Source organism: Hibiscus syriacus, unplaced genomic scaffold (assembly GCF_006381635.1).
Source record: "Hibiscus syriacus cultivar Baekdansim isolate YM2019G1 unplaced genomic scaffold, ASM638163v2 tig00112215_pilon, whole genome shotgun sequence".
In the NCBI taxonomy this organism is placed as follows: Eukaryota; Viridiplantae; Streptophyta; class Magnoliopsida; order Malvales; family Malvaceae; genus Hibiscus; species Hibiscus syriacus.
Genome location: NW_024063268.1, coordinates 1,357,577 through 1,373,316, shown reverse-complemented (window position 1 = coordinate 1,373,316; position 15,740 = coordinate 1,357,577). Strand labels below are relative to the sequence as shown.

Genomic DNA, 15,740 nt, shown 5'->3' with positions numbered 1-15,740 from the left:
AGAGACCGTACCAGATTTAAATTTCATATCAAGTGGATTTATGTGATGAGTTTAAGTATATTTATTTTTCTCTTTTATCAAATATTTTTATTTTTTACAAAGATTTTTTAGATCCGAATAAATTCAATTAATCCCAGTAAATTACACGTCAATCCGTTCCTGAATATGGAATACTTATGCATAATAAAGGAACGACTAATTCTGAGTTTGATAAAACATTATAGTAATAATAATAGCAAATCAGTTAAATCCCATGTAAGCCTGAAATTACGCATTCATCTACCGACTTCAGTACCAAAAGACCATACAAAAGGTTGAATAATTTTTTTCATATTCTAATGTTTTAAAGTATGGGTTTAAGATAACATTTTATCAGTCACCATTGCTACCACGCCCTCTGCCACCTCTTCCACGACCACTTCTTGCACTTCCTCTCTGACCTCCCCTTTGACTGTCCCGATTGCCTTTCCTACCACCATAACCACGTCCACCACTGCGCCCGCGTCTGCCTCCATTATGCCAATTTCTTATGTAATTGTTTCCAGAGGCATTGCAATCTCCCTCCGCACCCTCTAGGCTGCCTTTACTTGTCTCTTCCGTGCCACCCCAACCATGCCTTCCCCTACGCCAACATCCACCTGCATAGTTTCCACTAGTATGCCAAGCTCCCTTGCTATCAAAGCTGCCACCACCACTTTGATCCTCATTGTTGCCACTCCAACAACGGCTGTGACCCCTGCCATTTCTAGGACAATGACCATGCTCATGTCTCCCACCACGCCCCCTGAATCGATCACTATTGTTTCCCCTAGCATTGTAACCTCTACCATTTCCCCCATTACCGCCCTAACTCCGACTACCACTACGTCCACTTATGTTGTTTCCACTAGCATGCCAAACTCCAACATTGTCAAGGCTATCACTGTTCTTGGTGCTGCCCCAGCCACTGACAGAATTATCCCCATTCTGACCCCATTTTCTTCTACTATGTTTGCTCCATTCATTGTTCCCGATGACATCATTTTTGTTCCAATTTCCAACACTGCTCCATCCACTAGGCAGATCTTCATTATTGGCGGCAAAATCAATACCGTTAACTCATTTCGTAGCATCACCAGATGAGACACGAGCAGGAACATTGCGTGGCCTAGGAATTCTATTGGGAAATAAACGAGTAACAAGTAATTTCCCTATAACCAGATTAGTGAGAATGCGAAATAAAAACGGAAAAATAATACCGAAAAATTGATAACGGAGTTCAGCCAATTGTGCCTACGTCTCCGGACTACTGCATATCTTTTACTAAGAGAGAAAATTTACAAGTGTTTACAAAACACTCACTACTCACAAGAAAACTCTCTAGTATTGGAGAAAGAAATGATTTTTGGGAAGATTTTGAAGCTAAATGGGTTAGAATATTTATAGTTGAAGCTTAAGGACTAATCTTGTAAATACCCTAAAGTGCAATGACTAAAATGCACTTATGCCATTTACCATTTTTTCAACAAAAATTAAATGCACCATTCGGTGCCTAACTTGCCACTTTCGGTGGCTACCCATTACTGACTTTCCAACAATCTCCCACTTGAAGACTGGTTTTAATCTTTCTTCACACCTCGATCAATGCAGTAGCATTTTTAGTCTTGTTATTCTAGCACGCCAACTGAAGCTGAACACAACTTCAGTTTGTCTGTGGTCACCGTCTTTGTCAACATGTCTGTTGGATTTTTAGCTCCACTAATCTTTTCAAGCTTCAAAATCCCATCTTCCAGAAGAGACCGAATAAAATGATATCTTAATTGTATGTGCTTCATCCTGGAATGAAAAGACTGATTCTTTGCTAGATGAATAACACTTTGACTGTCATAATACAAGACATTGTTTTCTTGTTTCTTGCCTAACTCGTCCAAGAAACTTTGGAGCCAAACCATCTCCTTGTTGGCTTCCGTAACAACGACATATTCTACTTCAGTTGTGGAGAAAACAACTATCTTCTGTAGTTGAGAAACCCAACTCACTGCGGTTCTTCCTAGAGTATAGACATACCCTGTAGTGCTCCTTCTGATGTCAACATTTCCGGCTAAGTCAGCATCTACATAGCCTGTCAGTATCGTATCTCCACCTTTGAAACAAAGTGTTTTGTTTGTGGTACCCCGCAGATATCTAAGGATCCATTTGACTGCTTCCCAGTATACCTTGCCTGGATTATTCATGTACCTGCTAACAACTCCCACTGCATGAGCAGTATCTGGTCTAGTACAAACCATGACATACATCAGACTTCCAATTGCTGAGGCATACGACACCTTCTCCATGTGTGCACGTTCTTCCTCCGTCTTTGGTGACTGTTCTTTGAAGAGTCTAAAATGAACACCTAAAGGTGTACTTACTGGTTTAGCATCTTGCATGTTGAACCTGGAGAGTACTTTGTTGATGTACTCAGCCTGTGATAACATCAAAGTCCCCGACTTTGTGTCTCTCTTAATCCTCATCCCACGAATCTGCTTCGCAGCGCCCAGATCCTTCATAGCAAACTGCTTCGACAATTTTTCCTTCAAGTTTATAATCTCTTGCATGTCTGAGCCTGCAACGAGCATGTCATCAACGTACAATAATAAAATAATGAAGCTATTGTCGAACCTCTTGATGTAACAACAATGATCTACTTGGCATCTGGTAAAACCACTGCTACTCATGAAACTATCGAACTTCTTGTACCATTGTCTATGAGCTTGTTTTAAACCATACAAGCTCTTCTTCAACCTGTATACCAGGTTTTTCTTGTCTGCCTCTATGAAGCCTTCTGGCTGCCTCATATAGATTTCTTTCTCCAAATCACCATGAAGGAAAGCTGTCTTTACATCTAACTGCTCAAGATGTAAATTCTCTGCAGCTACAATTTTCAATACCAGTCTGATTGTAGACAATTTTACGACTGGAGAGAAAATTTCATTGTAGTTAATAGTTTCTTTTTGCTGAAAACATTTAACAACCAATCTTGCTTTGTAGCATTTGCTCTTATTGTGCTCTTCTTTGATCTTGTAAATTCACTTGTTATGGAGCGCTTTCTTGCCTGGTGGTAATTCAGCTAATTCTCACGTCTGATTTGACATAAGCGAGTCCATCTCATCTTTCATGGAAGACTCTCACTTGACTGAATCATCCACTTGCTTTGCTTCATCATAGCACTCTGGTTCACCATTTTCAGTTAGCAACAAGTCGTGCAAAGAAGGAGAATACCGTTGGGTTGATTTAGGAATTCTAGAGGAGGGTCTCAGTTCTGGTGTGCCTGGTTCTTCTTGAACTGCTTCAGGATTGATCTGAACATCATTTCTAGAAATCTCCTCGAACTCAGCAAATTCTTTTATTTCAGCTTCGTTATTGGAGCTACTTGATTCTACAGTTGACCTCTCTTTGTACGTCACATTCTCATTGAAAATGACATCTCTGCTTCTAATGATCTTTCGATTTTCGTAGTCCCAAAATCGATAACCGAACTCATTACCACCATAACCAACAAAGACACATTTGTTGGACTTGACATCAAGTTTACTTCTTTCAGCAGAATCTATGTGTACATAAGAAATACAACCAAACACTCTTAAGTGTGAAATGTTTATTTCTTTCTTGCTCCAAACTTCCTCTGGTATTCTGTCATCCAAAAGAACTGAAGGCTCACAGTTGATCAGGTAAGCTGCATTGTTGATAGATTCAGCCCATAGAAATTTGGGTAATCCGGCATGTATCCTCATGCTTCTGGCACGTTCATTCAGAGTTCTATTCATGCACTCTGCTATGCCATTCTGCTGCGGTGTCATGGGAACTGTTGTCTCCATTTTGATCCCATTGTTTGCGTAGAAATCTCTGAATCTACGATTTCTGTACTCTCCTCCATTATCAGACCTCAACCACTTGACTTTCAGACCAGTCTCATTTTCCACCATGGCCTTCCATTTTCTGAAGGTATCAAAGACTTCTGATTTCTTCTTCAGAAAAAAAAACCCACACCTTCCTTGTAGAATCATCGATGAAGGTGACATAATATAATGAGCCTGTAAGAGATGGAATCAGAGATGGTCCCCATACATCAGTATGAACCAACTCTAACTTTTCAGCCTTAGGTGTCTTACCAATCTTTGCAAAGCTGACTTTCTTTTATTTGCCAAAGATGCAATCCTTGCATAGTCCGACATCTACACTCTTTAGATCCGGCAGTTTCCCTTTTGACAAAAGTGTCTTCATCCCTTTCTCGCTCATATGGCCAAGCCTTTGGTTCCATAGGTTTGATTTTCCATCAGCATCTGCTGCAGCAATGATATTCTCTAAATTTGATGTTACATAGAGAGTATCAGTCTTCTTACCACGAGCAATGACGAGTGCTCATTTGGTAATATTTCATTCACAGCCTGAAAATGTTGTGCTATATCCTTCTCCATCAAGCTGTCATACAGAAATCAAATTTCTTTTGAGGCCATGAATATGTCTCACTCCCTTCAGTGTCCAGGTGGTATGGTTTGGCAACTTTAATCGGATGTCTCCTTTTCCGACGATCTTCAAGGTTTCATCATCAGCTAGATGAACCTTTCCAAAATCACCACTGACATAGTTCTCCATGATTTCTTGGCATGGGGTGGAGTGGAAAGATGCCCCTGAATCCAAGATCCATGATTCAATCGAACTGTTGACGCTTAGAATCATGGCATCACCTGTCTCCTCTGCCATGTTGGCAGAATCCTGTGCGCTGGTATCTTTCTTCATTGCTCGGCAATCTCTTTTAAAGTGACCTTTCTTGCCACAATTATAACAGGTAAAATCTTTCTTCCTCGTTCTGGATTTTCCCCGTCTAGATTTTGATCAGCCACAATTTAAATTTCTTTCTGAAGTTCTCCATCTAGACTCCGTGTGCAAAGCTGAGGAGGTTGATGCTTCACCCGATTCTCTTCGTTGAATTTCTTCACTCAATACCAGATCCCGAACATCATCGAATTTTAATTTGATGTTTCCTGACGAGTTGCTGACTGCTGTAACAGTATCATTCCAACTGTCTGGTAGAGATGATAAGAGAATTAAAACTCGAACTTTATCATCGAATTCAATTTCCACTGAACTCAACTGGGTTGTGATTGTGTTGAGTTCATTTAGGTGTTGTGCCACCAATGCCCTTTCCGCCATCCGCAAATTGAATAATCGTCTCATCAAATGAACTTTGTTTGAGGCCGATGGCTTCTCATACATACTGGAGAGAGTCGCCATAAGATCTGCCGTGGTCTTTTCCTTTGCTATGTTGAAAGCAACATTTCGGGACAACGTCAGTCGGATAACTCTGAGGGCTTGTCTGTCGAGAAGAGCCCATTCTTCATTCTTCATTCTTCATTCTCCATGCCCTCTGGTTGCTTTCTTGAGAGGGGTTGATATAGATTTTTCTGGTACAAAAAATCTTCAATTTGTATCTTCCAAAAGCCAAAGTCTGCATCATCGAACTTTTCAATTTTCACCTTCCATTCGTCTGCAGTCATCGCTACCACTCGAATATGGCTTCGTTTGGATCGTTTCTGACAATTCTTGCAAACCACCGTGTATTAAAACACCTCTGTCGATAAATTCGTATCGCCAACAAAATTTTACTATTCATGAAATTCACTATTCATGTGACTGATAATAAATAGTAACCTCGCAAAAAAATGACAAAATTCACAACCAAAAGCTATGATACCAGTTGTTGGGAAATAAACGAGTAACAAATAATTTCCCTATAACCAGATTAGTAAGAATGCAAAATAAAAATGAAAAAATAATACCCGAAAAATTGATAACGGAGTTCAGCCAATTGTGCCTACGTCTCCGGACTGCTACAGATCTTTTACTAAGAGAAAATTTACAGGTGTTTGCAAAACACTCACTACTCACAAGAAAGCTCTCTAGTATTAGGAGAAAGAAATAATTTTTGAGATAATTTTAAAGCTAAATGGGTTAGAGTATTTTATAGTTGAAGCTTAAGGACTAATCTTGCAAATACCCTAAAGTGTAATGACTAAAATGCACTTATGCCATTTAACATTTTTTCAACAAAAAATTAAATACACCATTCGGTGCCTAACTTGCCACTTTCGGTGGCCACCCATTGCTGACTTTCCAACAAATTCCACTTGGATGCTTTTTCCCTGCATCTTCTTCTCCCTTGCCATCTCTATGATTCCTTTCTGTCAATGGACACAGAACATACAATGAAAACAAACAAAATTCAACACCATACGTTAATGACATGAAATTATTTTTATATCATGATGACATCTGCTAATCCTATGTTTTAATCATCACTTATTTGGAATCCTGAACTGTTCTCGTCAACATGAGTATAACCTATGTTGCTCCGGCACCCTATTTTTCTTTAAGTACCATAGTCCGACACATAACCAGACAAGGGAGGGTATAGAGAGATGACCATCCAAAATCATGGAAAAACTGAATATACCCACATCTGCCCACCCAAATCCAAGTAACATACCGTACACTTCTTAATACAACTTGTACTAATAAAGGTTCTAAAATTTTTTCTCTTAATGCAAATTACTGTTGTTTTCATCAGAATTCTCAATATCAGACAGAATATGGAACAGGGAAAAAGTGACGCATGATTCTGCAGGTCAGCTTATCCCTTGGAAGAGAGGGTTTCCTTTTCAGTTTATTCACTTTACCTTTTGAAACAGCTCTGAAAAATCTATAATTGAACTGGCCTTGTCTACCATCACCGGTGCATGGTCCTGAAGAATTCCCGGTTTACCGACTTTCAAGTGCAGTTGACTTCTGCTGCAAAGCATCAATGTTTTTCTGAAAATATCCCACAAGATGTTCAATCTTCTCAAATGTTCGTTTCCTGAATCTGAATCCATTTGGAAGCAATCCAATATACTCATGGTGTAGGTTTATACTTCTTATATATGACAGAATGAAAGTGCCTGGATGCTCAAAAGAAACCCCGAAACAATAAACAATCCTCAAAGGGTATTCTGCTTTCTCAACTCTCAAGGCTTATCAACCTCAACCTTCGAACCGCTCTTTAATTTCTGGAAACCTAGCATTTCTTTCAAGTGCTTTACCAATGGGACAACATAACGATCCATAACCTGTTTTTGACACAAAGGCTCTTAATATATGAATGTAAACGTTATGATATTAAATGTTCTTGTCAAAATAGAACCCCGGTGTAAATATGCACAACATATATTATTTCAAGAAAAGAAAAAGGGAACTTTAAAATCATTCGTCAATAGTAAACAAGTTACCAACCTCGTCTAAATTATCAAAAGCTTTATCCCCAATCTTCAATGGTTTTCCAAGTTGGAGCAAGCTAATGATATCATTGTGGTCTTTTCCACTTTCAGCAATGTCTTTGTTAACATAAAGTTCATTAAAGACTTTTAAAGTTAGAGTCAGAAAGGATGTGCCTCTTGAACTCGGACGAAACATACTTTCACCAGCAGCCTTATCTGATAGAAACTGTTCATGGAAAGACAAAAAACATGTACTTTATGAGCCACTTCAATTGTTCAAAAATAACATTAACAAGAAAAGACTTGGCTTTATAGAGCATACCTCCATTGCTTCATCCATTGTCATGTTCCTAAAGCAAGGATGAGTAATTGTTCGTGATATGAAACGCCTTTTTCCGAGCTTCTCCTCAACACAACTTTTCTGCCGCTGGTTTAAGGAAACTTTCCCACCTTCATGATAGAAAGGATCAATTTCATTGATAGCTTCATATCTGGTCCTCTTCATTTCACCTTCTCTGCAAGTCAGAATTGCCTGGCATTTCATCTTGTCAATCTGCTTGATCTTACACAATACATTGTCCTCCTCATGCAGCTTATTTTGCAAAGAACAATCGCCACTCTCATCCGCAATTTATTCCTTCATTATTATCCCCGTCAAGCCAGAATCAAGCACACAAAAAACTTGTAGTGGTCCAACATGCCGGACAATGGCTTGAACAAATCTTCCTTCAGCAACAGCAGTCCCATTTTTTCCACATATCATATTGAATTCTTCATCAAGGGATGGTGCTTTATAAGGCTTGCGAGGGTCCCGAAATCCGTGGAGCAATTCCACCTTAATATGATAAAAGGTCTCTCTTCTATTTTCACTATTCTCGTTTTCATAATTATCTGAAAAATTATTAACATCAAACATACTCAGCACCTGTGGTTCCTTCTTAACATACTCAATAGGTTCCTTTGTAATATTATTACATGCAGACTTAGCTAGTCTCTCTGCAAGATTATATGACTCGGGGTGAATTCTTGTCCCATCTAAGCTGGTACATGGCAGCCAACTGCCACGGACACACAAGAAACCAACTGCATTATGGAAAACCTTTTCTGCCTTGAGTCCCAAACTAGCCAATTCCTTTCTATTATTAACTGCTTGATACTGAACAACTTCCCTTTGTAAGATGGAAGCTTTTCGTGGTCCAAGTCCAGAAACAAACTGAAGCAAAGGAAAATACCAATCATGCCTCAACGCAAAATTTATGTCAACACCGACCTGATTTGTCACATCAACCATCACCTGTTCAATCATTTCATACTTCTCATCTGGTGTTAAAAATTCATCTAAAGAGCTAAGCTTCCATGACACTATCTCTCTATTAGCTCCACAAAGCGTGGCAACCATAGCCATAGGATTTTGGAGGTAACGACCAAGAGCAATGGCTCGCTTGACAATGCCTAAAAAAATTCAGCCCAAAACAGAAGAGAGGATTAGTGAAGAAATATATATAAGCAATTAAATTATTAAAAACATGAAGAAACAAATGTAATCACCTGGCTGTTCTGGAAACTGATCTGCTGAAATTGGAGACTGCTCATAAAGCTGAGGCAAAGATTCATCACCAAAAACAACACTAATTTCATTCGTAGCTTGACCAAGGTCTCTATGACTTTCCTCCAATTTAGAAATGATCTGGTTGAGGACAAAGAAATGACGCCGGTAATATTTTGATGACAAATGCAATAAATGTTAATCCTGCATCTATGAAATATTTCACTCCTGGCTCCTACGATGTGATCCTCAAGTTCATTCATAACAGCATAACATGCAAGCTTTCATATAAACTTGAGATACACGTTACAAGTTATGCTTACTCTAAAAAAATAAGTGTTAACAAGTTTCCTATTGCAATGGCTTCAGATTTAAAAGAAATGCGCCAATCATTTGTTATAGATCAAGAGACTTCAGACAAGTTGTTAAACAAAATTTGTTCTTTCACTAAAGATATATGTGTGTGCAGATAAAATTTGTTTAATTTTCACAAAAAGGATATAACAAATTTGATTAAAGTAAAAGACAATTTTTCAAATGGAAGACAAGGATCTAAATCTGAAATTTGATATATTGTGGCGAGTGTATATACATCCCTCTTTCACATCATCTTTCAATCGCACACAAGATGCACTAGCTGCACCAATAACAATGACAAGTGGCTGGTGAGTTTTCATGAACTTAAGGACACGTTCCCAATCATATTTCTTGCGCTGCTGGTCATCAATTGTTTGTGGCCGTAAGGAGAAGGACCTGGCTTCCAACATATCCAATAATTCTCCGGATGAATCCAACATCACAAAAGTTGTAGCAGGCTTCCCAAACCCCCAACAGCAAGCCATTACTTTCGGTGCAGTTTTTTCCACTGACCTGTGAATGTTTACATTACATGAATAAGGACCAACAGAAACCATCTTCCATAATTCCTTCCCGCATTCCATAAGCAACCAGTGTTTTGCTCTGGTGGTCAAAAGGTTCCGAGCTTCCTTCTCCATAGAATGAAGTAGAAAGTTGAAGAAAGCATCATGTAGAATTAACTTGTGCTGTTCTTTCCAAAGCTGGGCAGGTCTTGCAGGTCCATCGATTAAGTAGACATCATTAAAGTCGGTGATCAATTTATTCAGCATACTATCTGGCAACTTTATAGAAACTTGAAGGAGCTCCTCTTCTTCAGCCTTTTGAATAAGAAGCCATTGACCATCATTGAATTCGGAAAGTGGCTTGTTGTGTATCCACTTGATGCTCGAAAATTGATGAAAGCAATCTATTGCTACATTTCCTTGAGGAGTAGGGTTTGTGGAGACTACAGATTTGTCTCTGAAAAAGCTACGAATATGTTTCTTGATATATGGTTCACAACTCAACTCCAACGCAGCCTTAAAAAACAGTGAGTTAAAAGAAACATAGAGAATTAACACCCCTGAAAAAGAGCAATGTTATACATGAATATTGAAAGTTACCATGTGCCTGGAACCTTTAAGCACTAGTTCTGGAGTTTCAAACATAACACATGTAAAACTTAATGCTATCTCCTCAGGTGATTCATCTGGATAATCTCGAAACTCCATGTCCTATAGTTGTGTGATGAAAATGTTTAGACCCCTACTCGATCCTCGAGGAATATTTACATCAATAAATACATATTCGCACATGCATCTTCAGAAACAAGTCTACTAGAGTGCACCCAGATTTTTTTTTTCTTAAGCGATTTGCAACTATCTTACTCAGACTCTAGTGTAATTCTCAGATATGGGACCGTGTTCCTCACAAATATGTTCATTTTTTTTTCTAAGTTTTTCCATGTATTAAAAGATCCTTGGAGAATCATATCTCTATATTCACATTAGGATGTGGGTTAGACTTGGATACTTAAGAAAAATAAAAAGTCAGAGCGACGTAGATTTGCAAACTAACTTGCTCAAGGGTATACATGGAAAAAAAATCAAGCCCTTAAGCAGGGAAGTATTTGCGCGTATGCTTACTTGAATATAATTACACAAGCACCCCACAAAAATAAAACAGGGTACTTACCATTTTCTTTAAAGAAATTTGCAAACTGAGCTGCTCGGAGGCATACCAGAACTAGCTGGCTAGCTTCCACAGGCCAGCCTTCATGCAGTTACCATAATGTGATTTCCTAATCGGCCTCTTAAATTTTCCACCCGTCTTCTCTACAGCAGAAAGAAAATGCAAGGTGAACTTTGCATCGACATCATCGAACTCTTCCTTTGTTTCAGCTTCATTAAGAGACTTTGAGATTGATTCAAATAACTGCTTATTCAAAGCAAATCTTTCACTATTATCAATCTTCAGACATTCTTCATCATGGATTCTCCTTTGGTGGATCTGAAGAACACTCTTACGGTTCTGAAGAAGCAACCACATCTTGTCTAATTCTTTTATAACCCAAAGTACCTGCAAATAATGTAAGAAATGAAACTTTATTCTGGGAAGTCACTCTTTTAGTTCACCATCACGGTATGGAAACCAGTGATTATGGCATCTATGCCATTCTTGACTCTAGGGAAGTAACTTGTAAGAATACATTTAACAAAACACTACCTTATGCCACTTTAATTTGCCTACTTGTACAAAAGCATCATCATCTTCGTTCTCAGCCTCATTTTGCACTAAATCATCCAGCAGACTCAGACATTGCTCCTTCCGATACATGGCAGTAAATGGAACCTAGCATAGAGAGAAAAGATGCATGAACGATTGCATTTTAATTTCAAACTTAAGAGGAAAAGTTAGTATCTAAAGCTATTGCTACTCACATCAAACTTCTTCACATGATGCAATTCCAAGAACTTCATAACATTTTCCTTCTTAATTTTGTTGAGAAGAATAGATACTTCTTCATATCTTTCTGCAGTTCTTTTGTTGCAAAATAAAATATATGAATTCATTACAATTTGATTAAGTATCCAAGAAGCTTCCTCTTCTATGCTCCTTGCATCAAGCGGAGGAGGCCCCGTGATTTCTTCAATCATCTACGGAAAAGAAATCGAGAAATTATTACAAGCCCTTGTGTCCTGAGGGATCAAATGCAACGAAATATACCTGCATCCTCTCTGGTATGTCTGTCTCCCCAACATGATCATCCCTCTCAATTGTATACTTGTTGGCTAGAAAAAAAGGTTCAAACGCAGTAGAATCATCCAGGTTCACTTTTGAAGCTTGAACTTGCTTCAGATGATTCTGGGTCTGATAGGCACCATCCTTCATATGAACCTCGTTGTCTAAACCAGTTGAACAATTGGTTACAACTTGCTTCGACTTCTTTTGGTTGATCTTGAACCACCTATGGAGATAGTTTGCATGAATCACAGATAACATAAGGCAAGATATTTAATAATCAACTAATATTTCATATACTTAATGTTTGTCAAAGCTTCATAAAAAAGTGATTTTACAATGAGTAATTTGTACCTTGTAGATGACCCCCTCCAAATGAAGCTCCCTCTTCTCCGCATAAATCATCAAATAGCAGACCTACAATATTCAACTGCATTAGAAAACAATTTATTCCTTTCTTTCTTTCTTGGTAGGGAATGCAGAGGCAAGTTGAAACATCCGAGCAAATATCGACAATAAGATGCGAGCATCGAATAGGAAATTACCCTCATCATCAGAAAAACCAGACAGATCAACCACCTCAGTGCCTTTTCCAGCCTTTTTGAGCCGCTTAAGCCTTTCAGTTTCCTGAGTAAAATTTCATCCAGCCAAATCGTAAGGGAAATTCGAGTAGGAAATTTCATCCGAGCAAAGAAACAGAATGATAGAACTATCTTAACCATGAATAGTAATATAAATGCTATCAAGGCAATAAATTTTTAGGGATGGAGTTCGATGCTTACTTTAGAAGATTGATAAATGCCTGAAATTCTGTTTTCGTGAAGCAATTCAATACCATCATCATTAAGAACGAGATTCTTCACTGATCTCCTGGAGAATTAAAAATGGAAACAGTCATGAGATTAAAATAAATTCAACACTACAGATTAGGACATAAGGTTTACCTTTTCCTCTTTTTCGTTTTCGTCTTCTTGCCCTTCAAAACTCCGTCATCTTCATCTTCATCTTCATCATCCAGTACAATAAACCCATCAGTTTCAAACTGGTCCAAATGATCTACTCATCGCGAGAAACACAGATTCCGGCATGAAGTTGAAACCAAACAATAATCATATTAAGTTAAAAAGATGATTTGAATTTGATAATACAGACGTTAAAAACACATGTTACTCTTAGGTGTGAACATCATTCATGGTTAATTTTTCCCCTATAACATTTGTTATGAATTGGTGAGCCGAATAATAACAAAATAAGATTATATATACAAGAGGCGAATTATGTACCTATTGTTTTGGAATACTACAGTTTAGCTCAGTAAGCAGATGAAAAAAAATAGGAAATTAAAATTATTTGTATTAGATCTTAATAAAAATATAATAGTTAGAAATACAAATATCTCATGTTTGATCAACATTGAACATATTTTTATCACACCATTAACAATCATTCCCTTAAAAAGAACAAATTTCTAAAATTAAGATCATTTAAAATAACAACATTTACTTTTATCATCAGAATAAGGTATCGATAAACAGAACAGAAAAATAAAACTTAGGGTCTGTTTGTTTAGCTGTAATTGGTTTTCCAGAAAATGAATTACTGGAATTTGAATTACTGGAATTTGAATTACTGGAAAATGAATTACTGGAATTTGAATTCTGGAAAATGAATTACATTTCTGTAAAATTAATTACATTTCTGGAAAATGAATTACATTTCTGGAAAACATCTGGAAAACGTTTTATGATGTTTGGAAGATGTTATTTAAACATTTTTTCGGTATATTTTAGTGAAATAAAATTTTATAAATTATATTAATTATTTATTAAAGTAATAGTATTATATTATATTTTAAAAATATTAATTAGTATATTTTAATATCTTTACTAAAATATTATTGAAATATATAAAATAATATTATTCATTATTAAATATATATAAAAAATTTATTATATATTATTAAAATAAAAATATAATATCTTATATTATTATAATATAATTGATTATTTTATATAATATTAAAAATATAATATTATATTATTATTATAAATATTAATAAATATATTTTAAATATTTTAATAATTAATATTTTGATGAAAATGATATTAAAATATTTTATTAATATTAAATTCATAAAATAAAATTATTTTGAGTATTTTTGCTTTGAAGTGAAAAGTTCGGAAAATGACTTACGAAAAATGACTTACGAAAAATGAATCCGTAAGTCATTTTACAGAAAACACAAAGGAAATTCTGTTACTAGGAAAATGAATTACATTCCGGAAAACGAATTACGTGAAACAAACACGGGAAAACGTTTTCCGGAAAATGAATTACGTTAAACAAACACGGGAAAACATTTTCCGGAAAACGAATTACGTGAAACAAACACGTGAATTCAAGGAAAACTAATTCCGTAATTGGGAATTCAAGGAAAACTAATTCCGTAATTCCAATTACGGAAAACAAACATACCCTTACATGTGTCCTTTAGAAGACAAACATTTTATTTATCTTTTTTCTTTTCTTTTTTTTCCAGAAAAAGGAAGTCAAGCTACGTCCGACAAACAATGGAAACAGATGGAGAAGAAAAAACCCAGATGGAGTAGCCGAAAACAACTGTAAAAAAGGCTTTCATTAACATTGAAAAACGACAGAAATGAGGCATCTTTAGCATCATTCACGTTCAGAAAAAAGGAGTCTTTTACCATTACCACTGTCTTCTTCATCATCAAATGCTTCCATGATTTCTTCCCCTCCTAGTAACCAAAATCAAGTTAAACAACTTACCAGAAAACTAATAACTCAAAAACAAAAAAAAAAACCATTCTAGTTATGAACCTTCTTCATAGTTTGTAGTTAACTCCTTTCTCTTCATTTTCAATCTTAAATGTTGAAAAAAAAAGCTTCAATCTTTACTGAACTGTGATGGACGTACAAATGGTAGCTTTTGGCAATTATTTACGAAAATGACATTCCCATGCTAGTTTTGTGTGCAACGTGTTTTATTTGCCTTATTAGCTGATTTCTGCCTCTACTTTAGCTTTCCGTTTTTGTACTATTTTTCTGAGTTTACTCTTCTGCTATTATTATATCTAGGATAAATTTTGTATTAAGTCATCTAATTATTTACGAGGTTCTGTTTTGGTTATTTAATTATTTTTTTAAAATCATGTTTAACTTTATATTTTAGTTTCATTTTAGTCATTTATCGTTAAAAAATTAATAAAATTATTTATGTATATTTTTGTCTTTTTATTGATGACGTAACATTATCTTATGGTAACAGCCCAAACACATTTATTTTTTAATTACTAGCGACTAAAATGAATCCGAAACATGATGTTAAATATGATTTTAAAAAATAAATAAGTGATCAAAACAAATCACACAAATGATTGAGTGACCAAATACATAATTTATTATATCCACCATTCTCTTTAAATATTGTTATCGATAAAGTTTAAAGAAAAAGCAATGTGGATTAATAAGACATCATATTTAATAAAAGTTCAAAGTTTCTTAAATTGTATAATATTAGAAAACTCATAAAATTTTAAATATATATATTTTGAAATATTTCTAATCTTCAGACTTCATGTTTTGAACTATATTTTCTTTCAAAATTATAATTATAATTAATTACTTTTAAAAATTAATATCTATAAAATCATAAAAATGTTTTTTAAATCAGATAATTTTATGATTTTATGTAAATTTTTAATACTTTTATTGTTTTTATATTTCTATGTTAAATGCAACATGATTTGATTCAATCGTATAATTTTTATATTAATGTTAATAAAATAACATTATAAACATGATGATAAAACATGAATTCACTA

The 15,740-nt window shown here is 35.8% G+C and overlaps 1 protein-coding gene, 1 long non-coding RNA gene and 1 pseudogene across 2 annotated transcripts; all 3 read right to left on the bottom strand.

Annotated features, from left to right (window-relative positions):
- Positions 1-7,297: 7,297 nt before the first annotated feature.
- On the bottom strand, positions 7,298-11,499 carry LOC120175712 (annotated as a pseudogene).
- Positions 11,500-11,567: 68 nt separating this feature from the next.
- Positions 11,568-12,156, bottom strand: LOC120175711 (transcription elongation factor SPT6 homolog). The gene is made up of 2 exons (XM_039182283.1): positions 11,881-12,156; positions 11,568-11,810 (listed from the first exon to the last, which is right to left on the bottom strand). Exons 1-2 carry the CDS (start codon positions 12,154-12,156, stop codon positions 11,568-11,570), a joined length of 519 nt encoding a protein of 172 aa, XP_039038214.1.
- Positions 12,157-12,266: 110 nt separating this feature from the next.
- On the bottom strand, positions 12,267-12,766 carry LOC120175767. Its single transcript, XR_005521270.1, has 3 exons — positions 12,678-12,766; positions 12,441-12,522; positions 12,267-12,312 (listed from the first exon to the last, which is right to left on the bottom strand). It is a non-coding gene; the product is annotated as an uncharacterized LOC120175767 (long non-coding RNA).
- Between the last annotated feature and the right edge of the window lie 2,974 nt (positions 12,767-15,740).

What these genes read in the sequence shown, in the direction of transcription:
- LOC120175711 (XM_039182283.1), bottom strand. Translation starts at nt 12,156, where the DNA reads ATGTTATCTGTGATTCATGCAAACTATCTCCATAGGTGGTTCAAGATC. An exon ending in ACATACCAGAGAGGATGCAG is followed by an intron (nt 11,811 to 11,880) that starts GTATATTTCGTT and finishes TCTTTTCCGTAG; the next exon opens with ATGATTGAAGAAATCACGGG.